Below are 14,230 nucleotides of genomic sequence, written 5' to 3'. Positions count from 1 at the left end.
TGCTGCCGATGTCGCGAGTCCTCAGTCTGCGATCAGTACTAGAACTCGGATGGGTACTGCGACCCTTTGCCACACGAGCCGGCATGACGAACCGCCGAGGACTACACGCTGATATTCAAATCCGACAACGCATCTCAAAGTCGAATCACCCAAAATCCACAAGTCGTGTCTCTAACCACCAACGCGACCGACTACGCTACCGCGGCAGGGGTTCTACCCTCATATAAAGAGTTCTCGTTTGTTGACGGTGCGGCGTTTGCGTCCCAGCATTTTGGAGAGTTGGGGAAGGAGTGGGACTTGGCGGTCATATGTGAAAGCTGGTGAGGGTGTAGGATTTGGTGTGAGTGCAGCTGATGATGAAAGATGTGGAAGGGGGGGGGGGGGGGGGCGCGCGTTGCTCGTACTATGGAATGCATGCCGGGGCGAAGAGGTCTTGGGAATAATGGGAGAGGATCAAGGGGAGGAGGTAGTAGAAACATGGATGTGTTCCTTCGCTATCTGAGGATAGTGAAGCTTGGTATCAACCGATCAGGTTGACGTCGTACGGAGCTGCATGATCGCTCGGAGTCCTCCATCAGGTACGCTATCGCGCCCGGTGGGAAAGTCTGAGTGTCGATACTCATGATGGCAGCCGTCTTCCTCCCAGCAACTCAGTCGCTCTTGTCGCCCTCGCCGTTGTCCTCGACTGCGTATGAAAACGTCAGAAAACGTCACACACTCAACATGTAGAACCAGCAAACTCACCATCGCTAGGCGCCTTCTCCTCGGACTTGGCCTTCTTCGCACGACCGGCCTTTCCCTTCTTAGGCTTTGGAGCGTCCTCGTCCTCAGCGCCAGCCTCAGAGGTGACCTTCTTGCGCTTGCCCGCCGCGGCCTTCTTCGGCTTCTCGCCCTCGTCGATACCCGCGCTGCTCAAGGCCTTGGTGACGGCGCGGCCGGTGACGGTCTTGAAGCTCTGCACCTGCACCTTCGGGTCGTAAGCGGCTGCGGCGGCCGCCCAGTCGACCGTGATCTGGATGGTGTGGTTAGCATGTGCATATTTCTGTGAGTGTGGAAGAGGATGGGCGTACGTTGGAGCGGTCGGCAAACAGCCAGCACAAGGCGAAGCGCTTGAGGTCGGCATCGGAGCAGCCTTGGATGGGGTTGGCCATGGTCGCGGATGATGTTGTAGGGAGGTGTGGTTGGTGTATTGAGGCTCGGTCGATATTGCCAATGTCGAGTGTGGTGTGGATGGTTGAGGTTGTTCGTGGTGGAACTGAAGTCGATGTTCGTGTCCGGCGGAATCTGAAAGTTGGTGGACAGGCGGGCTTTTGTAGGACGGGCAGCGGATGAGGAAGTCGCGTCAGGGTCTCAAGTGAACATTCTGAAACGTGGAAACATGCGGAGATTTTCGCGAGTGGTGAAGTGATGGATGTGGAATTTTGATTCACTCTCGTCTGACTACTTGATTTTAAGGCATGTGATGTAGTGTCTCCTGAACTGGTATTGCTAACCAATCTCGCTGCTGGTCCCTCCCCAAGAGTGCAATAGTTGGTGACATCCGCTGAACCAACGTCACCACGAGGGCCGTCTTCGATCCAGAGTCATCCTCCAACTGGTGTGTAGTAGTAGCTGGTTCCTGCCGAAAATCAGACCAAGTTCTCCTCAGAACTCTCGTCGTCCTTCCGCTCAGCCTTGACAGGCGCCTCATCATCGGCATCTACACCACCATCAGTACCATCCTCTCTAAAAGCACATGAAAGAGCCCTCACCCTCCTCGGTCTCAGCCTTGGACTTCTTCGCACCCCTGTCCTTCTTCTTCGGCGACGGCTCACCCTCATCCCCATCCGCCTTGCGCTTGCGTCCCCGCTGCTTCGGCTTAGCAGCGGCAGGATCTCCGTCGCCGTCAATATCGCCGCCGTGCTCCTTGAGCGTCTTGGTGATGACCCAGATGGAACGCTTGAAGCTGTCGGCCTTGCATTTGCCGAACTCGCGGGCGGCCTTGTCGGCGTCGAACTGTAGACACGATTAGCGACGAGGTTGGTCGGTAAGGAGGATTTAACGTGCCTTGACGGTCTCGGTGGCGTTGAGGAAGGCGCATGCCAGACGCTCCATGTCCTCTGGCTTGAGGACCTGGCGGGCGACGGCGAAGGAGAGGTTGGCGGGGATGGTCTGGCCTGGAGGCATCGTTGTGGTGGTGGGCTGTGTTGTCTGCTGTGGTTGTTGTTGTCAGTTGTGATGTGTGTTGGAAAGAGTATGTCGCAATGTAGTGGTTCGGTGTGGCTGTGATTGATGTTGGCTGCTGATCCAAAGTAGAAAGTAAAAGACGGCTTTCCAGAGCGCTAGACCATTGGCAACGACCTCACATGCAAACGAAGTGAAACGAGAAGAAGTGAGGTGAACTCCGCTGGAGAAAACCAAGGATTCCCCTACAAGTGTAATTTCTACACAGCGCTCAACCCCGCCGATCGAGGGCGCTGTCGACAACCTAGCAACTATCAGCCACCAGCAGATAATATGCCCAAACGCCTGATACCATCCGTTGCACCGATCCTATGTCGCTGGAAAGTAGCCCGTAAACCCTGTCAACACATGGCATAACATGATACATCTAGTTGTTATGGTACTTCTTCACCCTTTGTCCACCCTCATATAACGCTCGGTCGATGGCAGCCGCAACAGTCAGCGTGCCACCAATAACGGCACAGACTCCTACCAGGAAGCCAGAGAAAGACTTGGTCCTGGTTTCTCGGTTGATGACCTTCATCGGTGAAATGTCCTGGCGGCAGTTAGCGACGATCGTGGGATCACATCAAGAGAAAGACTTACATAAGAGAAGAACACTCCAGGAATACCGCCTCTTGCATGCAATCGCTCCTTGTGGCCCTCGTCCTTAGCATCTCCGCCCGAAAGTGATCGCTTGTGCGAGGTCACAGAGTACTGGTGAGTTTCGATGCTACCCTCCTCGCCCTTGCCGTATCCGCCCAGTTCGACCATCTCGTGAGGAATGTCCAAGATTGAGCCAGTCGGTCGCCAGTTGAGGGGTAGATAAGCAGTCGAGACGACCTTGACGAAGTACATGAAGTTGTACGCCTTCTCGTCCGTCTTTTGCTCGTGGTCGTCTAGAGGGTTGAGATGATGGTTCGACCAAGCCATGCCTTTGCTACCCACGCGCTTGATCACATCATCTGGCAACTGTGGTCCGAAGCGGAGATGATGAATCTTGTGGGTGAACGTGTGTTGGATGTCTTCCGGCGAATGGAAGAAATTCTCCAAGTCGTGGACGTGCATGTTGCCATTGCTGAAGCTCTTGCCCGGTGCGAAGTGGAAGTTTCCAACGACCTTATTCACTCGGATACCACCTTCAATTCTGCATCCCTCCTTTCTCTGCTCGTCCAGATGCTCGCTGTAGTGCTCCCGCTCGCACTGGTCGACATTCTCCCCTCGGCCAAAGCTCCAGCTGACGCCTGCGTATGCCTCTCTTACTTCAGCACAGGTGTTACAGCACCCTGCCTTTGCTGCGTTCGACGGTGCCGGTGCGCCATAACATTCACCGCAGTAGTCGGGATCCAAGTGTTGTGCCGCCTCTTCCACGCCCAAATCCAGAGCCTTCTTCTCAATCTCACCGCCGCCTTCGCTTTCTGGCCTTAACCGTACCTTGTGCACGCCATGCATCACACCAGTCTGCACCTCTCCACTCACATCCATCACATCCAGGGTGAGCAGCTCACACGGTACGCGGGGGAACGATATGTTCATGTGGATCTCCATCTTCTCTCCTCTCGCTTTGTCGACAATGAGCTCTGGATGTACCGAGATGCGTCGGTAGTCTGCCCATTCTCCCCACACCAAGTACAGGATAAGTAAGAGCGATGCGACGGTAACAATTCCACCTGATGTCGTTCGGATGCGCGCATCTTCGACGGTCTTGGTGAAGGCGTCTAGCTTGGTGAAGCGGTTCTTGGAAGGCATGTTGGCGGTCTATCGAAAGGCGAGGTTCAATGGCAGAGTGTGCAGCCCGAAGGCTGGAGATTCGAAGCTGCGGATGCCAATGCGATTGATTAGTCGTGCAAGGCTGAGGACGCGTGGCAATGTCTTTCTCGGATGCGCAACATATATGGCGGAATCACTCAGGCCAAATTCGAGGCTGGCGAGTCAATATTGCAAGCGAATGGACGAAACGGCCGGATCGAGGGTGAGTGCGGGAAGTTGACAAGTGGACGCTTTCGCAAGCTGACCTGACCCTGCAGCGCCTCCATCTCGGCGGGCGCCCGCCTTGTGCCTGACTAGGATCTACCCGCTGAAGCCAGCACCGGCCACGTTTTCACGAGACGATCAAGTGAATGAACATCAATCCACGTGGTGCAGTCGATTTAGACGGGAGACCCAAGCTGCTCGATAATCCAGCACTAATTCACGAGGCTCAACACGACCGCTGCCACCTTAATGACCGCGTGAAGTCGAGCGACAATTACCCGCGTACGTCATACGAACGAGACGAAGCTCGCCGCCGCAAGCTGCGAACTTCCGACTGCGACACTTCAATGCGATGAGTGCCACCGCCGAGCTCTCCAAGCAGCTCACCGACCTATCCGACTCCCTTCGAACTACCAACACCCTCATCAGCCGGCTAGCCAAGCTCCACTTCCAGCCAGGCTCAGAGCCTCTTGAAGGCGACAGCGGAGTCCGCGTTGAGCTAGCCCAGGACATCCATGATAGTCTGAAGCAGCTGGAGGAAGAGCTTGAGTTTCTACGGCAGGAAGCAGAAGAATACAAGTCAGAGGGGCAGAGGAGGAGAAATAGTACCAGGGACGGCGAGGAAGCGCGCCTCACTGCCAAAGTAGCCAGGCTAGGGGAAGAGCTCATACATTCACGCCAGCAGTTCAGGAACGCCCAGATCACCGCGAAAGTCGCCAGCGACGAAGCGAAGAGGAAGGAACGAGAAGCCGTCTTAGAAGGCTACAGGAAAGAGGCCGAGCAGATAGCGGCAGCCAGTGAGACAACCAACGGATCTACCGCCGGTGACAGGGAGCTGCTTTTCTCTCAAAGAGGCGGTGGGAGAAGGCAGCAGCAGCAGAAACAACTCACGAAGGACGAGGTCCTAGCCAACGCTTCCAGTGACGTTACTGCTGCGCTTCGAAGAACACACGACCTGTTATCCACGGAGCTGTCACGATCGAGGTTCGCCCAGGAAACATTCGACGAGTCGACACAGGCCCTTGAGAAACTTGGAGAAGACTACGACAATCTTGGCTCAGTTCTAAGCAAGGCCGGTGACTTGCTTAGCACTCTCGTCCGGAGCCAAAAGAGCGATACTTGGTACCTCGAGACTACCCTTTACATCGTCGCCACAGTACTTGTCTGGCTAGTCTTTCGACGTCTCATCTACGGGCCTTTTATCAAGCTTCCACTCTTCATCTGGAGCTGGATTAGCTTTGCTCTTTATTGGGTCGTTGGGCGACCACTACTGCTCATTTTCTCAGCCATCGGTCTGGTGAATAGTGGCCCAGCATCGACATCACTGGCACCGTCGGCTTCGATATCATCCTCACGACCACCACTCATTGTTCAACCATCAGCAAAAGGTCGAGGCCAACCTCGTCCCAAAGACGCACCGAAGGGCGGATTTCCCGTTGGCGCAGGTGGTGCTGGTGCAAAGCTAGGCAAAGATCCAGCACTTCAAGGGCACATGTCAGAGCAGGTTGGAAAAATGGCAGAACAGAGCGCGCAACAAGACCGACAGCCGACCGTCAGGGGGGATGGAACCGTGCTTAAAGAACGTGGAGAGGAGCCGCCGAACCCAAAGAAGAAGAATTTCGAAGCTGATGTTGAAGATGCGAAGCAAGAACAGGTGCACAGTCGAGGAGATGGAACCGTTCTGGAAGACCGAGAAGATGTTCCCAAGAACCCAAAGAAGAAGAACTTCCATGCCGACGTTGAGGATGCAAAGCAGGAGCAGGGCCAGAGGAGGAAGAGGGATGAGTTGTGAGGTTGGACTCGATTGTGTTGGTATGTGTGTACGATCCGACTATGCGCTCACTTCACCCTTCGTCATCCTTGAGACCACTGCAATCCAGCCAGTGTGTTCATACACAAGCCTCGTGCTTGCTTACCAGCTGTCACAACTGCCGTTTTCAACTACCCTGGAAGTTCTAGCCAATCAGCTTCGAGTCCCCCTCATCCGAGGCAACGCCGTTATTCACTCACTTCACCTCATCCCATCCCAGTCTTGGCTCCGGCCCTGTATGAGAGACATTAACACGGGACTTGTGAGGAAGTAATTGAAGATTGTTAATGTATCATTACTGTACGCTTCGGAAAATCGACTTGTAGAATTAATATGCCGCTGCTAAACAGACATGGTGTGCACCTATATTACGAGGTAAGCAAGTCATGAAAGAGAAACGTCGTTTTAGCATTGCATTCCCACATTCTTCTCCTCAAACATCCACATCGATAGAAAGCTGACACTCAATTCATCACCAGGTCCACGGCTCCGGCCGCCCCCTACTCCTAACCCACGGCTTCTCCTCGACCTCCGAGATGTGGCACGCCCAAATCCCCACCCTCTCCGCAGCCTTCAAGCTCATCCTCTGGGACATGCGCGGCCACGGCCGCAGCGACTCCCCCTCGGACCCATCCGCGTACAGCGAAGCCCACACGGTCGAAGACATCGGCGCCCTCCTCGACGTCGTCTGCGGGACGACAGGAACCAAAGCCGTCGTCGGCGGACTGAGTCTCGGCGGGTATATGAGTCTGGCGTTTTATCGCATGTATCCCGAGCGGTGTACGGCGCTGTTGATCATCGATACGGGACCGGGGTTTAAGAAGGATGCTGCGAGGGAGGGGTGGAATTCGCATGCGCTCGAACAGGCTGAGGCGTTTGAGAAGGACGGTCTCGCGGTCTTGAGCAGAGAGAGCCCCGAGCGCGCGCAGGTCTCCCATCGGAACGCGAAGGGTCTCGCGCTCGCGGCTAGGGGGATGTTGACTCAGCGGGATTCGAGGATTATTGATTCTCTCTCGAGTATTAGAGTTCCGAGTTTGGTGGTTGTGGGCGCGGATGATGCGCCTTTCCTGGCGGCGAGCGAGTATATGGCGAAGAAGATCCCTCATTCGAGGAAGGTTGTTGTGCCTGAGGCGGGACACGCGGTAAATATTGATAATCCGGGGGGTTTCGAGGAGGCTGTGAGGCCGTTTTTGGAGGGGTTTGGGGGGTTGAGGGCTTCGTTGTGAGGGGGTTGGTGTGTGGCTTTTGAGTGTTGCATGAATTCTACATCAATCTTGAAAGGCCTTTCCATTGTCTTTTAGTCTCTCTTGCAGGGCCACGGCTATACTACCACTTAGCGAGTGTCGAGTTGAACGTGTGGATATCTTGTCGTTGCATTGGAGGCTGGGTAAAAGTGAGCCCATCAGTGAAGCTAGCAATGAAGCGACTAGTCATCTAAGAAGTGAGTCTGTAAGTAAAGTTATCACCAAGGAGGGGAAGGATGTTAAAAGTAAGGCTACAGGTAGAGTTGACTGAAGACGACTATATCCGGAAGTGATCTCAAGAGCAAAGTGAAAAAGTGATCTGAAGTGTAATGTATACTGTGAAGTTGGACTTAGCCAGTGCTATAAAGCTGAGGAGGGCGGTAGCATAATTGCGGTGATCCACCTCGCCAGATCAATCAGCCTGCCCATCCCACTTGGGGTACAGATAGATAACTCGCATGACGTTCCTCCTAGTCGGGCCTGCTAGAAGAGGTCTCAGATTGCCGCCTTGATAAATTGCAGCCAAGTTAGCATGCTCGTCGTAGTAGAACAGCTCAGCGTAATCAAAGTCGTTTTCCTCGTCTGGCTCCTCGTCTATCGCCTGCCATGTGCTATATATCATTATGCTGTCGACGTCCAATGCACCTGCGTCCTTCTCGAAGTTTGTCCAAGGATAGCCAAGATATTCGTATTTGATATAAGACAAGGCCTCCGGAAAGTATCTCTCAGCCTTGTCGCGAGTGGTACATCTAACAACGTTAGCTAGAGTGAAGAACTTCTCTATAGACTGCGTACGCCATGTCAAATCTCTGGTCATGGTTCAAGCCAATGAAGTCGATGTCTGAGTCTCCGTTTTCGTCAATGTCGTCATGAGCCTGGAGCGTGTCAGTCATGCGAAACGATGACGTTCAAGTCCAACCCTTACTGCGCTCGCGCCAGCCAGGTTGTTGCAATGGAACTCGAGCCACTCATCGCGATCGGGGCGTTGGTGTTCGTGCCCTAGGCCCATTGTGTGCCCTATAAAGTGTCAGACTCTAGATTGAATTGTGAGGTATTATATCATTCTAACCTAGCTCATGGGCGCAGTCAACAACTAGCATATCGTGAGTTCGGGCATCGTATCCACGCAGGGTGAGCTTTTCGTAAGGGTTACGTTCGTAATAATCGTATCCGGTCGAGGACGATGAGCTACCTTCACCTCCGCCGTCTTCGATTTTGAACCAGTCTGTAGGGCTCCTAATCTGGTTGCAAGTGACATAGGAGTTCCCTCTGCAGTATGGATGCAGTTGAATGCGCAATCCTGAATATGGGTACAAGGCCAGTTGCCATTTTTCTATGGCTTTCGTTACCACAATCTCCCATTGCCTTGCGGCATCGACGGTATCAAAGCAGTAGAAGATAGGGTAGTAGTTGTATCCCGCCCTGGCAATGGTACATTAATGCACTCCTATTACGACGCTCTGGGACTCACCTACTCATCGAGCCCCCTTCTGGGCCAACCAAACACGCCGTCCCCTGACCAAGGATTGTTAGTCCTCGGCACGCTATAAGAACGCTGTTGGGGAGGGGTCGTGGTGTTTGACTTGCGATGGGAGATTGACATGGGTCGCCCAAAGCAAGAAAATATGATCAAAGCAAGAGCCATCCTCATGATATCGTTGCAAACCATGCTGCCGGCGAATTTGTTGGATGATGTGTGGGAGAAGATTTTTCGGAGAAGATTGGCACTTCTGTAGTTTGGAGAGGCCTCGTCTCTTTATCAACTACCGACAAGCATCATAGAGAAGCAACTGAAAGAAGGCGTTTCAGCCTTGGTTACTACCGTTTTTTGTCCACATCAATCGTCCAACACAAACATTTACGGCGGGGAGTACTGCTTGTCGATGGCACTAGATTTGCAGCATCGGGATGTGGTATGCTGTTAAGGGTGAATGGGAATGGGCTTAGGAAGTACATAGAGTAAGACAAAGCTGCTACCATTGGTGCATTGACACTTGCTGTTGCACGAAGGAACAAGGCAGATCATGCGGCAACGGCTGGAACCTGCTACGGCTTAACTCAAACTGACGTCGAGATTGTAACCTGCTTCCACCTAAATACCACCGACACGCCCAAAATACCACGCATATCAGTCCCAGAGCCGACAGTACAGCGATCCAGTCGACATCACGATATACCTACCATTACCACTACCCATGACTGGCTCGTAACACTATGGTTACTCAGGTTGCTTTGCCGAGCGAAGTTGTCCTCGCGATAGTCGAACTCTTGGACATCGATACCTTTCTCGGCTTCCGCTTGATATGCCGCAGCTACAACAATTTAATAGACTCGCACATGAGCAGCCTCGCCCTTGCCGTAGCACATAATACCTTTCCAACTCAGAAACGGATTTTCGAACCAAATCAGGAAGATGGAGGTCGGAGGAGTACGCTGCGCTGGCTGAAGTGGCCGAGATAAGAACAGCTGGCCGCAATGCTCGTGGAAAGGAGCTCACCTGTTCCCATCTCTGCTGGAAACCCATCCGGAGATGAACTACGACACGGCGTAGCTCATGGCTGGCATATCATCGCTCATCTTGGGCGGATCGTTGGACAAGCAAATAGCCTTGCCGTCGACGATCTTACAACGATAGGTCGGCCTGATCGCACGTCCACACCAAGCGAGCCACCATGGACACCAGACATGGTCGAAAAAGAGGTCCGTGGGCTCGACATCTGCTTCAGAATCTTAAAGTTCGTGCAATCATGGACTCTGAATGAACTCAAGGGATATCAGTTCGTCATGCAGGCACTCATTCTCGATGTGTTCGGACCTCATCACAATAGAGCCTCGTCTAGCGCTGATGTCTGTCGGCTGGACTGCGTGACGTGGTTGATCACCCGTCTTATCCAACTCGGACCCCAGCGATTCTGGCGTCAATGGTGGAAATGCAACCAGAAGGATGCCCATAAATCTCAATATGATACTGGAGACCTAGCCTATGAAATCGACGCTGCTTGGAAGTCGGCCGACCGACCGCTGTCACGCTGGGAACTGGACGGCCCAAGGTTGATCGAGCATCAGATCAATTCCATACTAATGCAAGTTAAATCTGTCGTGGCTGAATCATACTCAACAAGGCTTGAAAGACGCCTTGGCCTCCTACGCGTTCAACGTGGGTACTTCGGTGGATTGTGTTTACGAGTGAAGAGCACGCCCCATGAAAAGCCACAGATACCATTCGTATTTGGCTCTCTTCGCATCAGCCAGCCGTTGAACTGGCAGCTTCTAGCAGAGGATGCCGAGCATCCACTCCAGATTTCAAGCCAGGAGAGGCATCAGCGACGCCAAGAGACGTTTCGACGACCAAAAGAAGAGCGAATGCTGTATTACATCAGTCGGGAGGCAATGGCTTTGTATAGTCCTAGGCTACCGTAGGCAGCTACACGTGATCTAGGATCCAACTTTTAGGAGCCATGGTGCGATCCATTTATAATAACGAAACACCACCCAGCCAAGGAAGTTTTTTATTTGTGTTACCTAGAGGACAGTGTGGACCGACTAGCAAGGGTGTGCTTTATTATTAATGAGCGACTCAACAACAGTAAGTGGAAATTCCAGTCGCACACAAGAGATGCATGTTCACTTCTTCTTAAGACTGAGTCGAATAGCTCTCTGGACACAGTCTTGTGCATTCATAACATATATAATCCATCAAGGGGACATAGGATCGAGAAAGCGTGTTACCACAGCTACACCGGCTGCTCGAGACAGATACATTGGAAGAGTAAATAGTCCTTGGCGACTTCAATCTGTATCACAGCATCGGGGGCGGAGAGAGTTTTGAAGACGAGGGTGACGTATTGTTGGCAGCGTCAAATAATATCCTGCACGTCCGAAAGAGTTAATCCAGTTGTGGTGTCCGGAATTCGCCCATGATTTGTAGTAGGCTCGATTATCTGATTCTTTAGATCTTCCTTGAATTTCGAGATCATGGCTGACCTGAGGTTGGCATCGAATAAACTTTTACTGCTGTCCTGAGGCAGAGGTGACTGCCAATTTGTCCAGACGTTGCCATGGCTGGGGCGCTGCGACGATCTGTCTTGGCGCTCTAAGATATAGAGATTGCAGCAGTAGCAAGAAGGTTTGCTGCAACCTATGTATCGATCATCGTCCAGGAAATGTAGGTCGCTCCAGTAAAAATGCTCGAGTAGCCACACTTCTGCGTGAACGCGTGGTTTGAAATTCTTGTCGGCGTAAGCCTCCCGGAATGCCGAATCAAGGTCAAAACCACGTAGTCGCTGTAGGATCTCTATTCCTCGCTTGAGCTCGAGCTGCTCATCTTCTGTAAACATCCTTGAGAGCACGCTGTGCAGATTGGTGGTTTCGTTTGCTCGTGGGACACCGATCGGTTTTGGCGTCGCTCGCGCAGTGATTTGAACCTCGGCGAAAACCTGCGGTCTTTCGCTCGCATACGATACAAGAGTACGAGAAGAATGGTGCCACGACCCGAGACGACCAATATAATGGCGGAGAAACGACCAAATCGATGGGGATGTTGTCGATGCAACGCGTCGTGACAGAAGTTTGAGTGACTCGCTGTCGCGAAAGTGGTCGGCTTTGGTGCAGAGTTCGAGAGGAGAACTCTCGAGGGATGCCAAATGTGAAAGATCTCGAGCAAGTGGTCCATCCGAACTGTTGAAAACCTCTCGACATTGTTTGAAGAGACCGACAAGGAGCTTTGAGTAGTGCTTCACCCTCTTGGACGCAAAAGCGATGCACTTGTTGCATATTTCCTTTTCAAGGTCATGCGAATCCTTTGCGGAAAGACAATGAGCCCTGCTCAAGAGCTCAATGACTTCCGTCAAATGAGTACGTATTGCCGGAACACATTTGTATGTCGTTGCTAGCCAAAAGACGCAGCCATCTGCCGTCTCTTCGACGGCTATGGAAGTGACGGTATCGCCACCGGGCTCGTAGTCGCACATCCAAGATAGCCGGTCTAAGAAACGTCGAAGAGGTGTGTACAAGGCTTCGTCGAAACTGGATGTGCGCAACGTGCCATGTGTGCGAGGTCCCACACAAGGGCCGAGGATCCTGAGAAGAGCGAGAAGCTCGTAGAAGTTTCGATCATCCCCCATCGATGTTTAGCTTTGGCGACCTGGGATCGACGTTATAGGAATCGAAGACTTGTATCGTGGAAAGGTTCGGGCTTTATATCTATTCTGTAGAGCAGACCACCTCGGCTTATCGGTTGGCATGGCCAAGCTGCGCGTTGAGGTGGATCTGCAGTTCCTGAGCGAATCCGTAAGACTCTAATTTAGAACTTTCAAATGAGCTTTCCATCGAATCCGCCATTCAAGTTCCGTATACAAATTCTGGCCCCCATAGCGCAGGTGGATCGATCCCAGCCTCAGCGAAAGACGCATCTAAAGGGTATGACCACGAATTATCAACCCCATCGACCACCTGGAACGTGGCGTTTTGCTCCTCTATGAACGCTACTTGCTCTACAACTAGGGTCCTTAGCCGAGTCATTTCGTACTCGATGACCCTCTCAAAGGTGGACCTCATTTGCATCGCGATGCCTGGAATCCCAATTTGCCGCAGGTGCTCCATGACCTGCTCGAACCGCTTGCCACTCTTTGGCAGAATCTTCGTCCACCTGTATGATGGTTAGACGAGATGTGGATGTGGGAGTGCAGGAGCTCACATCGTCTCAGACAGAGTCGTTCCAAGCACCAAAGAGGCCCCATACCCAAGGTGTTCGTTGATGTTTCTGTATCGTGAGCCGAGCTCAATCATTGTTCTCACTTCGCCTTTCCAGTATTCGACGTCGTAGCTCGGCGATGATGAAGCCCGGTGGAGCCAAAGGGTAATGGCTATGTCGTCTATCGAGCAGTTGCCCCGTTCTGATCCAAACTGTACGAACACCATGCACAGAAACCTTCGCATCAGCCGAGACTACGAATCATCGTGCCGAAGTTGATGGAATCTGGAGGCGAGATGCACAAAAGGATCATTGGTAGCGATGTGTGCTATCGAGGATCGAACAGCAAACGAAGATGGCTCATCATGCCAACGACATTTTTCCATGTGTATGATGTTTAGCGTTTCCTGATCAGGGCCGGGATACGCCAACAGTCTGGCGAACCTGTCCCTGTCGCGCTGATTGCGTACCTGAATAGAGAAGGGGACGAGTTTGGCGAGCGCAGCATCTCGTCCGAGCAAATCGTAAAGCTGTTGCAATTGGATAGTGATCGAACTTGCTTCACTCTCAAGTGACTGAGAGTATAAGGTCGGAGGAGCCATGGTAGACGGCGCGGAGACCGTACTTGTGTAAATATCATTGAGACTGTCTTGCCATTCTTATATGGCCGGTCTTGTGAGAGTGGGGTGGCTCGAGGGGAATGAGCGGGGAGCTGCATGTATTTGATGCAAGATGGGGATAAAAGTGGGTACTGATGAAAGGCAGTGATGTTGTTGTTGTTATCTGAGTCCGCGGCCGGGTGGACCGGGCTCAACTATCTAGTTTCTTGGCAAGCGTGCTCTACACTCTCGACTGGTGTTCCCAAAGTGCCTTAGCCTACGACACACCCCCTCAGATTTCACTCTGCTTTAGATAACATCTGTGTATCTTAAGGATATTCCTCTTCTAAAGCGTAACCTAGATCTATCCGTGTAGAAAGATCGACTAGGCCTAACTACTTTATAAAGTAATTATTTTTCTCTATTAATAGGGGTTTTATAAAGCTATCTAAAAGTATATCTTTAGTCTAAACCTAGCTTACCGTAACTTTACTATCTTTATAGATTTACCTTAGCTAGAGATTATAGATATCGACGTACTTTAGTTTAGATATTAGCTAAAGTCTTTTTTTCTAGATTAGTCCTACTATTTACTAGTTATTATAGAGAATATAAGGCTATTACTCCGGATTAAACTATATCTACTCGAATAGCCTATATAGACCTATTATCTCCCTCGCTATATATAATAGTAATAAGAGCTCTACTT

At 52.0% G+C, this 14,230-nt stretch overlaps 9 protein-coding genes across 9 annotated transcripts; 3 read left to right on the top strand and 6 right to left on the bottom strand.

Moving 5' to 3' along the window:
- Window positions 1-650: 650 nt before the first annotated feature.
- M409DRAFT_50262 (uncharacterized protein) lies at window positions 651-1,151 on the bottom strand (the record flags this gene model as incomplete). Its single annotated transcript, XM_033811492.1, has 3 exons — window positions 651-685; window positions 745-1,012; window positions 1,071-1,151. 3 exons carry the CDS (start codon window positions 1,149-1,151, stop codon window positions 651-653), a joined length of 384 nt encoding a protein of 127 aa, XP_033672476.1.
- A 477-nt stretch (window positions 1,152-1,628) lies between these two features.
- M409DRAFT_17826 (uncharacterized protein) lies at window positions 1,629-2,166 on the bottom strand (the record flags this gene model as incomplete). Its single annotated transcript, XM_033804237.1, has 3 exons — window positions 1,629-1,699; window positions 1,752-1,995; window positions 2,053-2,166. 3 exons carry the CDS (start codon window positions 2,164-2,166, stop codon window positions 1,629-1,631), a joined length of 429 nt encoding a protein of 142 aa, XP_033672475.1.
- A 424-nt stretch (window positions 2,167-2,590) lies between these two features.
- M409DRAFT_63236 (uncharacterized protein) lies at window positions 2,591-3,951 on the bottom strand (the record flags this gene model as incomplete). Its single annotated transcript, XM_033815493.1, has 2 exons — window positions 2,591-2,758; window positions 2,809-3,951. The coding sequence occupies 2 exons, from the start codon at window positions 3,949-3,951 to the stop codon at window positions 2,591-2,593; spliced, it is 1,311 nt and encodes a 436-aa protein (XP_033672474.1).
- Window positions 3,952-4,528: 577 nt separating this feature from the next.
- On the top strand, window positions 4,529-5,968 carry M409DRAFT_63235 (uncharacterized protein; the record flags this gene model as incomplete). The annotated part of the gene is made up of 2 exons (XM_033815492.1): window positions 4,529-5,728; window positions 5,831-5,968. 2 exons carry the CDS (start codon window positions 4,529-4,531, stop codon window positions 5,966-5,968), a joined length of 1,338 nt encoding a protein of 445 aa, XP_033672473.1.
- Window positions 5,969-6,319: 351 nt separating this feature from the next.
- M409DRAFT_17823 (uncharacterized protein) lies at window positions 6,320-7,212 on the top strand (the record flags this gene model as incomplete). The annotated part of the gene is made up of 2 exons (XM_033804236.1): window positions 6,320-6,361; window positions 6,466-7,212. 2 exons carry the CDS (start codon window positions 6,320-6,322, stop codon window positions 7,210-7,212), a joined length of 789 nt encoding a protein of 262 aa, XP_033672472.1.
- Window positions 7,213-7,642: 430 nt separating this feature from the next.
- Window positions 7,643-9,427, bottom strand: M409DRAFT_17822 (uncharacterized protein; the record flags this gene model as incomplete). The annotated part of the gene is made up of 6 exons (XM_033804235.1): window positions 7,643-7,979; window positions 8,026-8,105; window positions 8,156-8,247; window positions 8,300-8,652; window positions 8,706-8,745; window positions 9,412-9,427. The coding sequence occupies 6 exons, from the start codon at window positions 9,425-9,427 to the stop codon at window positions 7,643-7,645; spliced, it is 918 nt and encodes a 305-aa protein (XP_033672471.1).
- A 17-nt stretch (window positions 9,428-9,444) lies between these two features.
- Window positions 9,445-10,650, top strand: M409DRAFT_50258 (uncharacterized protein; the record flags this gene model as incomplete). Its single annotated transcript, XM_033811491.1, has 3 exons — window positions 9,445-9,658; window positions 9,782-9,930; window positions 10,000-10,650. The coding sequence occupies 3 exons, from the start codon at window positions 9,445-9,447 to the stop codon at window positions 10,648-10,650; spliced, it is 1,014 nt and encodes a 337-aa protein (XP_033672470.1).
- A 455-nt stretch (window positions 10,651-11,105) lies between these two features.
- Window positions 11,106-11,747, bottom strand: M409DRAFT_33007 (uncharacterized protein; the record flags this gene model as incomplete). Its single annotated transcript, XM_033810273.1, has 1 exon — window positions 11,106-11,747. A coding segment is annotated over one exon (642 nt), but the record flags the coding sequence as incomplete, so codon positions are not given.
- Window positions 11,748-12,570: 823 nt separating this feature from the next.
- On the bottom strand, window positions 12,571-13,017 carry M409DRAFT_17821 (uncharacterized protein; the record flags this gene model as incomplete). The annotated part of the gene is made up of 2 exons (XM_033804234.1): window positions 12,571-12,877; window positions 12,926-13,017. The coding sequence occupies 2 exons, from the start codon at window positions 13,015-13,017 to the stop codon at window positions 12,571-12,573; spliced, it is 399 nt and encodes a 132-aa protein (XP_033672468.1).
- Between the last annotated feature and the right edge of the window lie 1,213 nt (window positions 13,018-14,230).

Source organism: Zasmidium cellare, assembly GCF_010093935.1.
Source record: "Zasmidium cellare ATCC 36951 unplaced genomic scaffold M409scaffold_4, whole genome shotgun sequence".
In the NCBI taxonomy this organism is placed as follows: domain Eukaryota; kingdom Fungi; phylum Ascomycota; class Dothideomycetes; order Mycosphaerellales; family Mycosphaerellaceae; genus Zasmidium; species Zasmidium cellare.
Note: the sequence above shows the minus strand (reverse complement) of the source record. Positions and strands in the feature narration are given on the sequence as shown.